The following is a 13885-nucleotide window of genomic DNA, read 5'->3' as shown; positions in this document are numbered from 1 at the left end:
AATGGAAGGCAGCAGGAAAAGAGGGAGACCCAATGTGAGGTGGGCCTGAGATTGCAAGACCAGAACAAGGCTGTTAACAACAACATATTTTTGGGTCACTAATTCATGGGGCGTCCCTAAGTCAGAAACAATCTGACAGCACAACACACCAACTCTAGAATGTCATGCCGCTTGGAGAAATGGAATAACATTCACAGTATCATCCAGAAGAAAGCCTGGATGAAGTGGTGGTCATTTCAGGAAATCAGATCTGAATATTATTTTTTTTAAAAAAAAACTGGGCTCACAGAGGTCTAAAACTCACCAGGTGCTGGAGTCCCCGTTTCTCCACATGCTGAAGGAGAAGTCCGGTTTTTGGAAGGACAGGATGCTGATGATTCCTGGAAAAATCACATAAAGCCATGTTTCCCTTCTTAGCGTGCTTGGCACCACTGTGCCAAGACCGCCTTGTCTTAAGTTTAGATCATGTCTTCTTCCCTGGCTGGACTCTTTGGAGTCATGATTCTGTCTACCCTGGATCGTGACCACCGGCCTGTCCTTGGATTTTCAGAGATGAGAAAACCGCCCTGCCCTTAAGGAACACAGGAAAATCTGGCTTCTCCAGACCTACCTAGCCCAATAGCGCCAACACAGACTGGCAGCAACTCTTCAGAAATTCAGGAGAGGGTTTTCCCAGCCCTGCCTGAGGATGCTGGGGTGCGGGGGGTAGAACATGGAACATTCGGCCTGCCTTCCATCTCTAGGATCCCTTTCCCCGACAAACCAAAGGGGAATGAATGTTTCCAATGAGAAACAGGACAAGGGGTGGTGATGGTGTACCTTCTTTCATCTTCCTCATCATGTTAACGCTGGGGATGATACTTCCTTGACCGAGGATGTGCCAGCTGTCGGTCCTTTCTAGGTAATCGTACACGTAAAACAGAGGCACGATATTCATAAGTTCGGTTTCCGCACTCCCTCTGGGGAGGTTAGCGAGAAGCCTGAGGCCTTCCGGGTCAACGGCTGCATTGATCACGTCGCCAAGAAGGAGTCCTGTGGTAGGGAAAAAAGGAGGGGAGGGGAAGATCATGAAATCATGATTTTAGCAGGGTTAATATCAGAGGTGGGGATTAGGGACCGTCTTTTCGGTGCTGGCACTCAGACTATAAGAGACCCTTTGGTCTACAGAGCTTCTGGCAGCTACTGAGTATAGCTCTCAAAATCCCTGGTCCAAAAAAAGAAGAACTTTTCCAAACTCTGAAATCTTACACACATATACTTGGTTGACAGGGTTTGCAAGCCTATACACGGCTTCCTGGGGGTAAACGACACTGAACTCGATGTATTGCTTTACAGAAGGTACCCAGAGTCGTGCACTGGGTAGAATGACGTGGAGACCTGGGTTCGAATCCCTGCTCAGCTATGGAAACTCATTGGGGGTGAGGAACGGGTAACACCACTCCTTAAATGTCACTTGCCTTGAAGATCCTATTAGGGTCACTAATGGTTCCAACTTGATCGCACATAGCTAACTAGACATTTATAGAGATAAACCGTTTTACAGGTTACAGTTTCACAAACCTTTTTCAGTGTTACACCATTTCACACACATATGCTGTTTATCAAAACTTATTAAGTTACAGTTGTTGCCAACAGAGAGATGAGATTTGAGACTGTATCTATTTATATTTGTAAATAAATACGTAGCTAGAATCCTATTAAGATTTTACTCTGGAAGCCTATTGAGATTTTACTCTGTAGTAAGCAAAATCAGGGACGCTGGGTGTTGAATGGCAGCTAATTGAGCAAGGGCTGCCCTCCTGCTTGTCATGTGACTGACAGGCACCTAGGCACATGACCAGCACCTTCTTAATTAGCTGCAATTTTCTGCTGTGACTCATGGTATTTCACTTACTCCGGAGTAAAATCCCAAGTGGATTTTTGCCAGTGAGCTTAGATTTATAAATACCATGTTTCCCCTAAAATAAGACAGGGTCTTATATTAATTTTTGCTCCAAAAATGCATTAGGGTTTATTTTCAGGGGATTTTTTTTCATGCACAACCATTTACATTTATTCTAATACAATCATGTCATCTTCTGGTTGTTGCACAGTGGTGGAAGGTGGGGTTTCACTTCACTGGGGTTTATTTTGGGGGTAGGGCTTCTATGACGAGCATCCTGAAAAATCCTACAAGGGCTTATTTTTCAGATTAGGTCTTATTTTCAGGGAAACAGGGTAAATAGAATGAAAACTGACCATAGGGTGAATATCTTCAAGATATTTAGATGTAAAGCAGAGGAGAATAAAGTACAGTTGGATCCATCATCCGATGAGTTTTACCTTTGACCGTCACCGTTCTCTCCAGTTTTGTCTTCGGGACCATATTTATGGGCGTCCGGAGGGGAAATTCCACTTGCCTTTTCACCGCACCTGTGGTTCACAGTATACGTGAATGTAAATCACATTCCTGATGTTAGTACATAGTTTCTTCCACTCTAAAGTTAACGCGATAATATGTTACACTAATAGTCTTCAGTTATCGTCCCAGCCAGCACTGGGGCGGCTTCTTTCCTGAACAGGACGCTAGGCCTAGCTTAAGTCAGATTTGGCCTTCTGACTTAAGGCCTTTTCTCCAGGCGAGCCACATTGAGAGGTGTCTGTGGACTGCATAGCAAGTGGAACTCCAAGAATGGAGAATTATGAAACAAAAGTTGCAGACATATAATCACGTACCAGGGAGTGAGTCCCAAGGGTACATAAGCAGACTTGCGTAAGTAATGCACATGGAACTGTGCTGTAAATAAGTGCACAGTGGCCAGACAGCGAAGAGAGCAGGGCTTGTGCACCTTTAATTAACAGTGTAAAGGGGATTCCAGCAGGAATCACTGAGTTAAAGGGACAGGAGTGCTGTCTTCTTTGACATCCTCCTTTAGGACCAGTACTAAATTGTAAATATCTTATTCCCTCACCCCCATTTTTCTCCCTTTTTTCAATTTATTTGCCCCCATGTCAAATGGAAGATTATCTTTGGGGCAGAACATTTTTTTTCTATATGTTTGGCAACCACAGTTCCTCACGAACCTCAAGTCCAGATCCAAGGAATAATGAAGCTTTAAAGTGGAATTTTAAAAGTCATATTGTGAAGCCTTTGACTGCATTTTTATTTTGCATTGCTTTGGAAGAGTTATATAAGAAGTTATATAGCTGGAAACAAAATACACCTGGAGACAGGACAGAATGGTTGGCCCAAATGCCCCCAAGTACATCCCCTGGTAACCCCCATAAGCATAGGTTTAGCATAATCTGGCTTTCTACCCCAAATAGGGACTGAAATAGGGGGTTCTTGGAAGCAGCCACAGATGAGGGCTAACTCCTGGATTAGTCGCTGTAGATAACTAATTTTCTTGCCCCTGAAATGAAGGAAAGGCTTAAAAAGGAAAGTTTCACATGCCATACCATAAACGCCTTGTGGGTCCAGTGTGTAACCCTCATATATTTCTTTTCGGATACCTTCAGGCTAAAACCAAGCATATGGGAGATTTAAAAACAGTTATGGCCATTCCGCTTATTTAAATATTTGAGAGGCTTTTAAACATTCCTAGTTCTGCACACCTCACACAGTTCTGCTCTGGTAGTGGTTTAACGTTCTTCCTGGTGTCTGTTTTGTTTAAACTGAATCAACAGAACAAAACACTGAAATATCACCAATAAAACAGTTCTAGGAGAGAGGAGCAAGAGGTTTCATGTTGCCCTTATGGGTCATAGATCTGACACTCCATGTTGTAGCTGCTGTTCAGACTGATTCTCGGGAGATGTGTGTCCTAGTTTCCACTGACCCCTTGAACTGCAGGCCAACGATTTTCTTCTCTTTTTTTGAAGAAAGGCGGGCCGGTGTTAGTTTGTGCAAGCATTAGAGGTGAAAACAACCATCAAAATTAAAAGAATAAAAAAAATGTGGTGGCACCTTAAAGATCCACTTTTATATTTTTTTTAATGCGAGCTTTCATGAACGAGACCACTTCGTCCTACGCCTGATGAAGTGAACTTACCCAAGAAAGCTCACATAAAGAAAAATATAAAAGTTAGGCTTTAAGGTACCACCACGTTTTTCGTCTTTTTTTTTACGCTTACTTTTTAATTTTTGTTTTCACCTATACGTTCTCTTTTTCCCATCTTTCGGTGTGCCTATTTTGCAGGGTGGCTGTGAGGATAATTGCGGTGTCCTCACCAGATCAAAGGCTGGATCGAACTAGAGCTAATCAAGACGTAACCCAGTTCTCTGTGAATTTGCACAGGATAATAATCAGCTCAGAAGGGCAGAGCTGGAAGGGACCCTCTGGATTATCGAGTCCAGCCCCCGTCAAGGAGGCCCACCAGGGGGGATTTGAACTCGCAATCAGAAGCCTCAACCCTTGGAGCTACCCAGGATGTTCCCATCCAACCCTGCCATGGATGGACAGCAGCTCAGGTAGGAAATTTCCCAGTCCCACCAGTAAGTCCCAAAGGTTGATCCTGGCATCTTTGGGGAGAAAAATCAGATGTTCTACCAATGAGTAATGCCTCCTCCTTTAAAAAAAAAAAGAATGTGGTGATGCTGAGCTCCACGTATTCTTTCGTTTCACCATCCTGGATCTACCGGTTTCACTGGATAACACCCCCGATTATACCATGCAAAGGGGGCAGTGGGGAAAACCCAATATACTCTTATAAATCATCATTTACTTCAGTTTGTGACAAAAGCTGTTGAGTCCAGGGGCTACGATCTAGAAAACCTATCTAGGGCGAGGCCCCCGGGGCTTTTAAAATTAAAATAATCTTGGCTTAGCTCATCCCCTTCCTTCCATCTTCTCCATGGGGGGGGGGAGTAAATACTCAGATTGCTGGTGCTGCTAGCTGTAGGTGCTGGCTCCCCTCTTACCACAACTCTCAGCGTTTTCACTAAGACTTCGCTGCCAGCGGAGCTCTTCAGCGTGAAGTTGACGGTGTGGAGGCCCAGCTCCAGAGGAAGGATGGTGAACCGGACTTTGGTGATGGAGGAGCCGTGGAGGTCCTTGAAAGGGGAGCAGCTGGTCCGCTGCAGGCCTCGCGGGTCGCTCCTGGTCGCCCCGAAGAGGCAGATGCCTTTCTCCACGCTTATGGACGTGCAAAACTAAAGCGGGGCACGAGAAAGGGCAACAGGAAAGCTTGGTCACACGTGAAGAGGCATCAGGGTCATTGTATAATTTTTCCCACGTATTTCACTGATACTCATTGCAGGGCAGAAATTTAGTGCTTCATGACAGCCATCTAGTTCTTTTTTTAAAAAAATGGGGAGAAAAAGACAGTCCACCAATAAGTTTTTTTTTAAAGGCCAATATGTGTGTGTGTGGGGGGGGAATCCCTTCCAGAAAACATTTTAGCCATCCAAAAGAAAGAAAGGGGGGGGGGGGAATCCTTAACTTTCACGTGTTAAGTGCACCCCCCCAACCACTATTGGTCATTACATGATTTGCAAAAAATAAATGTTGGAAAATAATTCATTATAAATAACATCATTATTCTCTGTCGTCACTCTAGTAGGTGATGTTTGCTGCTCATGAAAATCAGATGCGCGAAGCAATAGGAAATACAAATAAAAATCAAAGGTTCCCAAACCAGAATTTTGTAACAATCAGCTGTCTCGGCTTTTGTCTTTTACAAAGAAGGGGTTGTTCTTCGTAACCGTTTCCACCGCAGGGACTCACCGTGATCTTGGATACTCTGTAGTTGTAAACGGTCCCTAGCAATTCGATCTGCTCTCCGCGGACCACTGAGTAAGGAATATGAACCTCTATGAAAACCTCTTTGATCACCTGCACTTGAAGGGCGTCAGCAACGCAGATCCCTGTTCAGAAAAGGAGCAAAGAAACCAGCCGTGAGCATCGCTGTCAGCAGCCATTTCTCCTAAAATGGGTCAATAGAGGATGCTCTTCACAAATACACAGCTGATGTAGTAGTAGTTGTTGTTATTGTTGTTGTGCATCATTAAGTCACCTCTGACCTGAGATGACCCCGTGAATGAGTCATCTCCAAAATCTCCTGTCCTCCACAGCCCGGCTCAGGTCTTGCAAACCCAAGCCTGTGGCTTCCCTTAAGGAGTCAGTCTGCCTCGTATTGGGTCTTCCTCTCTTCCTGCTGGCCTTCCCCCTTTCCCGGGATTACAACCTTTTTCTAGAAAATCCTGTCTTCTCAAGATGTAGAACAGCCTCAGTGTGTCGACGTTTTTACCACCAGAGAGAGATTGAGGACCCACTTATTATGACTTTCTGGCAGTCCAGGGGAACTGCAACCAACGATAGACACACACCCCAAAATTAATGCCATGTTGCGAGGGTCTGAGTGAAATCCCAATGAGCGCAGGAGGTAAAACAGAGGTAGTTAAGACTGGTATTACTAGAAAGCAAAGGGGGAGAGATTGTAAGCTGTTTTCAACGTACCTTGATCTGAAATGCTAACACCTTGTATTTCCCAGGTGGTGAGAGAATCTGGGAGAGTCACCGGAAGTGTTTTGAAGCTGCATTTTATTTTTGGGGGAAAAAAAATGGAACCATTGATATATTGTAGAATTGCTTCTTCTTGTTGTTTCAGAACTAGAGATGTAAAATCACCGTAAATATCGAAGCCACATAACAGCTTCGGGGGAAAACAGGGGGAAACATGTTCCCCCCCCCCAGTTTTTCTGTTTTTTTCCCCCCAGGCCTTCCCATCTCTATTCAGAACTAATAATAATCTTAGAACTGCGAAGCTGGAAGGGGTCCTCTGGGTCATCCAGTCCAGCCCCTGCGCAGTAAATAAATGGGTATAATACAGATTTTGTACAGATTGTTGTACCTGGAAACTGGGTGGACCTCCCACAGCCAGCTCTCGGGAAAATAGCTTCGGACCTCAGGTTCCAAGTCCAGGAGGGCAGCAAAGGCTGGAAAATATTTTATTTGTTACGTTTATTTGCACGTCCATAACACACTAAAAAGGGTAAAGCAAAACCAACACCAAAAACAGATTCCAATCAACAAGGCGTAACACTCCTTTAAGGCTAAACAGTATAATGCAAACAATATAATGCAAATTAAGACTAAACAATGATCAAGCCATTATTTGAGGCATTGAAATGTATTTATTTAAGCTTGTTTTATTCTTTATCTTAATTTTAAAAGAAAGAAAGAAAGAAAGAAAGAAAGAAAGAAAGAAAGAAAGAAAGAAAGAAAGAAAGAAAGAAAGAAAGAAAGAAAGAAAGAAAGAAAGAAAGAAAGAAAGAAAGAAAGACCTCCTCAAATTCCTCTGCTCCTCAAAATCGTTTTTTGCCTCCCTTATTGTCTGCTTGCATTTTGCATTTGGGAAGGCTGGCCACTTAACCCACTAAAAACTGGCTACCCCGATAACCAAAAGTGGAAGAGTCGGCAAGCAATACTGTCATACAAACAGCGGAAGCAATTCCATCATCTAAATGCCTGCACAAATACAACCATTTCTGGATCTGGTGATAAAAGAGGAAGTGGGGAGAGAGAGAGAGAGAGAGAGAGAGAGAGAGAGAGAGAGAGAGAGAGAGAGAGAGAATGAAATTGTAATACAATAGGATGCCCGTATCTGTGTGATCAGTAACCAGTTTAACTGGTCTACAATCTAAAAATATTAAAAACATTAAATGAAAAAAACCAGAAATGCATATTTCCACACTGTAGTTACCAGAACTGGCCAGTAGAGGGACCCAAAGATCATGCCATGTACAGGGTTTGGTTTATCTGCACATTTTCGGCATCTGTGGAGCATAGAATTGTAACCGATCTTCCACAGATCCCACGATCCTCCTAGCTAAGTTCTTCCTTACGCAGGTTGGTCCAAAGCCAGCGCTTTACTACCCGAGGGTTGTGAGTTCATGACAGTAACTTTGATGACAACAGCCTGTATAAACATACCGTTCCTTGCCAGGATTAGAACTTTGTGGGTTTCGTTCCGGCGCAGTTTCTCTGCAAAATCGCAGCACTTCTTGAAAGCTTGCAGGCACCTGGGTCCACCCGTAACCCGGCTCATTCTCTCACTGCATGTTTGCGGGACGGGGTATTTTTCTGCCCCTGACCTACAGCACTTCTGAATTGCCAGATGTTTGAAATTGGATACTGAAATGGGGAAGAAGAAGGAAAAAGAGGTTTGACATTCCATTCCTTTTTTAGAACCCAAGGAAGGAGGATGCTACATTTGAGAAGCCCACCATGGGTAAGATCCCTGCAGGTGTGTGGTCTTCCCTGGGAAGGAGGGAGCGAATGAGGGAGCAGCCCATCCGTTTCTGATTTTAATCCAAACTATATTCGCCACCCCATTGACACGGAAACCACCAGGCCCTTTCGATCTTTTCTTGCTAAGGTCCCTCAGAGTCGAGCTACATCAGTGCCCAAAAGGAAGAATTAAAGCAAAGGAATCCAGCTTAGTTTTAAAAAGATTTCATAACCTTCCCATAGATATCTCAGGTGGTTCTTCTTGAGTGGCTTGACATTTAGCTGGGAGAATATTGCATATATAATTCTTCCATTAGGTATACCAAATTCTTTTTTTAAAAATTTGCACCCAGCATACCTAATCGTTCGATTTCACTGTCGAGAGCAGACCGAGTGGATCGCAGGACAGCTTTACAGGCTTCATCTGCGAAAACAAATAAAACAGGCGAACGCCAACCTCTGGTTAATGCATTTCAAATCCTTTCCACATGAGCTGTTATATCAAGTGTCCCTAAGGGGGCTTGTGACTTTGGGCAATCTAATCATGGAGTAGGTAGTTCCAGGGGTGTAAGGGTGGGTGCAGAGTAGAGACGGGCATGAAACAGAAACATCAGGGTGATTCCAAGAAGGGAAGCCGGGCGGTCTGTCTGCGCATGGGCACGTCATGCGTACACATGCGCAGCATGCCCAGTTCCCAGAAGATTATGGCGGTGGAAAAGGAAGAGGAGGTGGTGTATGACTAGGTCGGGAGGCAATGGGGGGGGCAACGGGAAGAGGGCAGGTGGGGCATCCGTTTGGCCAAAGCAAAACAAAGGGCTGGATGGGGAAAAAAGTTCAGCATTTCATTTCGTTTGGGCAAAACAGGACACACGAATCAAATCACGATCCAGCCCAGTTCGTGCTTTTTAAAGTTCCGTTCGTGCCTACCACATGATGGGTCAAGCTGAGTTTAACCTCGTTGTGACATATTTATGGGCTACACAAATGAAATCTCAAGACCGCAGCCTCCTCAATCTCATTTTAGAAGAGAAGATGAAGGGAATCCTAGAGATCATGCAGTCTAAGCCCTTGTCCAAGAGGCCCCATGGGGGAATCAATCTCCAGTCCCAACCTCTCATTCCGCACCCACAGGCCTTAAACCACCGAGCTATCCAGCAGTTTTCGGTTTACTTGTTGCTTCCGCAGTTATGAAAGCCGTACCTTCTTCTTTGGTGTCGTCCGCATTGGCATTGGTCATAAAGGTGAGTCCGGCCATTCGAAAGACGTCTACGTTGTTCTGCCCTCCACCAGCATTGCACCCGAGGTCACTTTTTTCCAGCTGCAGAAGAGCCTATTCAGGACGAGCAGGGCAAGAAAACGAATTTTAAAGTGAGATGCTTTGAACGGAGAACAGGGGTGGGAGGAATACATTTGGCTGCCTGACCAAAACCGCCAAATAGCCGTGCTTCATTCACCTGGTGGCCAAATTTATTTGGGCATAAGAGGCAAAAAAAAAAAAACCACAAACCCACAAACATCTCTCTTCCTCCCTAACATTAAAAAACCAGTAAGGACAATGTAAATACCTAACCACTTGCTGTCAAAAATTCTCTCCGAGACAGCTGCCTCACTCTGTCTAATGTCAGAGCCGGCCATGATTTAGTTCAAGGCTTGTCCAGGTGTTATGTCCAAACAGGAAGTGTTGCAAGCATTTAGAAAATAATAGCCAGGTTCCTATACATTGATAGGTTTAACTGTGTGAATCCCAGTAGTGATTCGCTACTAGTTACGGAATCCAAGCTTGTATCTCTGTGGCATGCTAAGTCACGCAACTAACTCAAGACAAGGAATGCGAGCATCAACTCTTTAAGTAATGGCAGTGGCCGCTGAGATTTACGCCACCCGACTTAAATCACTGTATGTAAGTAGTAGGATTCTGCCTGTGACTGTACCACAGGGATTTAATGCACGGATTCAGATTTGTACACACACTGCATACCAGACATAATGAACTTACTCAAAATATGATATATTTAGTAGTCTAAATATATGCATGTCGTAAATGCATTAACACAGTGCCAACCGTTTTTGTCCTCCGTTTGGACATAACATAACTTTTTCCATCGGCTTCTTCTTCGTTTCGATCACTCCATAAACAGCGTGGTCCATAGACGACAACGCCACAAGCGAGTCAAACTCGCTTCTCATGGAAAGCGAAACAACCGTTCCCGGACGGTAAAAACTCTCGCTTCTCTGTAGCCGAACCTGGATTGGAGAAAACAAGACAGGGTCTGCTGAAGGAAATCCACTTTTTTTCAACGGGGCCCAAGCATCTCTAGACTGCTCAGACAAAATACAAGAGAAATGAGGGCAGAAATAAAACCAAGCGCAACTTACTTCAAGGCTGTTCCCACATTTTTGTTCCACGTCTAACCAAGCTGAGTCGGCCACCAGCTCTGCTGCTCCTTCTCCTGTAACGATGTAGTAAACGAGAAGGCGGGCCGAAGGAACCATGTCTTTAGTCAGCTGAAACTGCAAACTTTGATAAACAGAGCCTTCAATCTTTTCTTGTGTCCCATAGGTTACTATTTTCCCTTTGGATAAGATCTGGGGGAGGGAAAGGAAAGGAAAACAGGTGAGGATGTGGTCAGTGGCTGCTGAAAAAGTTGTCTTCAGATGACGCCTCCCAGGATCCACTCTATGCGATCTGAAAGATGCAATCCACGAAAGTAACTTTTCCAAGTTCCAGCTGTGGCTCATCAGTGGGGTTGAGGTGTCTCTGGCTGCAGATCCAGAGGTTGGGAGTTTGATTCCCTCCCCGGGGCCTCCCTGACAGGGGCTGGACTCAATGATCTATAGCATGGGTCTTCAAACTATGGCCCGCGGGCCACATTTGGCCTGCCTTGCCTTTTTATCTGGCCCGGGCATAGGAAAAGGAGGGAATGGGGACCCAAATGATTCCCCCACCCCCAATGAATTTGCAAAGACAGCAGGGGTGGGGGATCGCATGCGTCCCCCTTCCCTCCTTCGGCCCTCAAAAATGTTTAAAATATGTGAGGTGACCCTCTTACGGAAAAGTTGGGAGATTCTTGATCTATAGGGTCCTTTCCAGCTCTACAGATATTATAATATGAAAATGTGAGAACCTTTTTGTGTGTGTGTGTGTGTGTGTGTGTAAATGCACATGCAAGTGAACAATTAAAAAAAATCAGAACATAGCACAAACCAATATATACAAGCAAAAGAAAAAGGCAACTGACGAATTTTCACTCTCTTAAGGACGAAAGTGGACATGATAAGCAAGAAGGATCCATGTGTTTCTAATACATACCAAATAGCTGTAATGATGTATTTTATGAATGTAGTGGCTTGCCGGGTACACATTTATATGGACAGTGCTTCCCACATGTAATGCTTTGTGGTTTGAAGCCCAGTCTATGTACAAATAGCTTCCGCTTCGGGAAACGTACGACTTTGCTTCGTAACTTTCATGGGCTTGGTTTTCTTCCAGTAATTTCGGATCCGCTGTTGTTATCTAAAAACGAGAGCATGTCAGGACTGTGAGATACCAGCTAAATCAATTCTGTCCTGCAGGGCTGTTCTTAACAAGAATCATATTCAGTCATTCTTAATTCATCAAAGCAAGCTTTAAACCAGACAGAAAGTTAAATTAGAATATAATTTCTCATGTTTGCGGGGTGGAGTTTCGTTCAGTGTGTTAAGTTATGAAAACTCAGTTTTTCAATTTCAGCAGTCTAAAAGGTAATAAAATAAAATATTTCCCAACCGGGTTGGAACACAGACCGACATATACAATCTCAAAGGCCGAAAACGGAGACTCAAGACGGTTTCTACTCACTCGAAACTCCAGAAAGCTGGTGCTGGAAGGGATATTGACTATCATTAAAGCCGTTCCATCTTTTGAGCTGGTACGGATTTTATCACTTTCTTGAACTAATTGGGTCTCTTCCATCTCCTCGTTGAAGGCGCTAGCGGCAAAGACGACAGGCAGGTTTCTCACAGGGGTACCCAGAGGATCCTTGACTTGGACCTGTCCGTACAGAAGTAATTGGATTTAACATTCAATGACAATATATTTTTCGACCATCTTTCTGGAGAAAGCCTCCCCACGTGGGCTGAGAGAACGAAATTTTAGAAACATAAAATATTGTTCATGGGAAGAGTGCTTAAAATAACCCTCACACCCTGTGACTGAATGAAAGGCTGCGTCAAACAGCTGCTGGAACCCTTAAACTGTCTTCAAGGATGGCCCTAAGTAGAGCAGAGTACAGAAGTCTAGCCGCATAACAGGCAAGCTTTTTGATTCAAAGCCTTTCCCCCAACTTTTAATCCTCTTTCTTAGTGAAGCTCAAGTGTCTGCCTCAGTGACTAATCCCAGGAAATGCAAGCAATAGCAGCCAAAAGTGAGGAGGAGGGAAAGCTGCCAAAGTAGGAGCTTCAAGTGTACCAACAAACTGTCATTCAGAAAGAAAAGACAGGGAACAGAGATAATGACTTGCTGAACCCAGGCAGTGTTATTATTATTTTTGGCTACCTGAAGCTCAAACCACACCTTCTCCCTCCTGCTCTGGAAGAGAGCAAAAACACAGAAGCTTGTCTCCTTTCACCCTGCCAATTATGAAAAACACAACCTTGGGTTGGCCCTGCGTTCTCAAGCAACAAGAGTTAATGCTTTCCTGTTGACTCTACTCCTCCGCTCCTCCAGAGGACGGAGGAGGTAAATTTAAACTGGAGGTGGTTAATCAATACAACTGACAGAGGAGTTGACTCACTAAATCTCCATTGATCTAACTGGCTTGCTCTAGTGTGATTTACTACTCTAAGCAACAGGATTTGGGCCTATACCTGATATAATCAAGTCTGCCTTGGGTCAGTCCACCCACCTTAATGTAGTAAGGCAGCCCCGGTTTCACAAAAAGGGGAGTGGCGATCAAACACAGTTTGTAAGGAGACAGGACGTACATAACTGTTGTTAATTCTATGTCTTCACTCCGGCCACCTGTAAAAATAAGAGAAGCACTTTCAAAAGGCTTATCGAATGATGCCGTGGGAAACTTGGAAATACATTCGCTCATCTTGGCTGTCTCCATAGCCAGCTCTCACGTTAAGGAGAGTCCAAAAATGCAGGATTGTTCCATAAGAACAAATGAAGATTGGGTCTTTTGTAAACCTAACGGCTCTTTATGGCCCAGACCCTACCACCTTCAACGACTTTGCAATATAACAGAGAACATTGGTAACCACATAATGTTTGAAGAGTGGGATGTGAAAATTTGTATCCCAGTTATCTGAAGGATGGCAGTGGGGAAGGAAGACGTACTCCCTGCTACTAAAGGAATCCCCAGGGGTCCATCACTCCTTCCCTTTCAGTGTGGGACTACCATGCAGGACTGTTGTGAGGACATAACATGGGGGTGGAGAGCCACATATTTGGCCTTGTGGTCACTGGAGGACAGGTGAAATATAAATGTAACTAATTACGGTAAGACTGTTGTATCCACGGGATTAAGCATCCGCGGTTTCAGTTATCCGTTGATAGAAAATATTAAAATAAAACGACCAGAAATGTGTTTGAAATGTGTATTATCAAAACTGGCCACTAGAGGGAACTAGAGACAATGTTATATATAGGTTGTGCATCTCTGCAGTTTTCTGCATCCACGGAGGGAGGGCTT

The 13885-nt window shown here is 44.3% G+C and overlaps 1 protein-coding gene across 1 annotated transcript in view; it reads right to left on the bottom strand.

Moving 5' to 3' along the window:
* Positions 1-13885, bottom strand: part of C5 (complement C5) — a 33917-nt gene that overhangs the window by 10991 nt on the left and 9041 nt on the right. Inside the window, exons 10-25 of the mRNA XM_020809126.3 lie at positions 13094-13209; positions 12049-12240; positions 11521-11724; positions 10587-10796; positions 10305-10454; positions 9411-9540; positions 8569-8634; positions 7914-8114; positions 6832-6916; positions 6438-6514; positions 5706-5845; positions 4901-5131; positions 3439-3499; positions 2323-2412; positions 820-1032; positions 305-380 (exon numbers count right to left, since the gene is read on the bottom strand). Of these exons, the coding sequence (XP_020664785.3) occupies positions 305-380; positions 820-1032; positions 2323-2412; positions 3439-3499; positions 4901-5131; positions 5706-5845; positions 6438-6514; positions 6832-6916; positions 7914-8114; positions 8569-8634; positions 9411-9540; positions 10305-10454; positions 10587-10796; positions 11521-11724; positions 12049-12240; positions 13094-13209 (2242 nt within the window). The remainder of the gene's footprint in view (positions 1-304; positions 381-819; positions 1033-2322; positions 2413-3438; positions 3500-4900; positions 5132-5705; positions 5846-6437; positions 6515-6831; positions 6917-7913; positions 8115-8568; positions 8635-9410; positions 9541-10304; positions 10455-10586; positions 10797-11520; positions 11725-12048; positions 12241-13093; positions 13210-13885) is intronic.

The sequence above is a fragment of the Pogona vitticeps genome, chromosome ZW-PAR, assembly GCF_051106095.1.
Source record: "Pogona vitticeps strain Pit_001003342236 chromosome ZW-PAR, PviZW2.1, whole genome shotgun sequence".
In the NCBI taxonomy this organism is placed as follows: Eukaryota; Metazoa; Chordata; class Lepidosauria; order Squamata; family Agamidae; genus Pogona; species Pogona vitticeps.
This window is presented reverse-complemented; position numbering and strand designations above follow the sequence as displayed.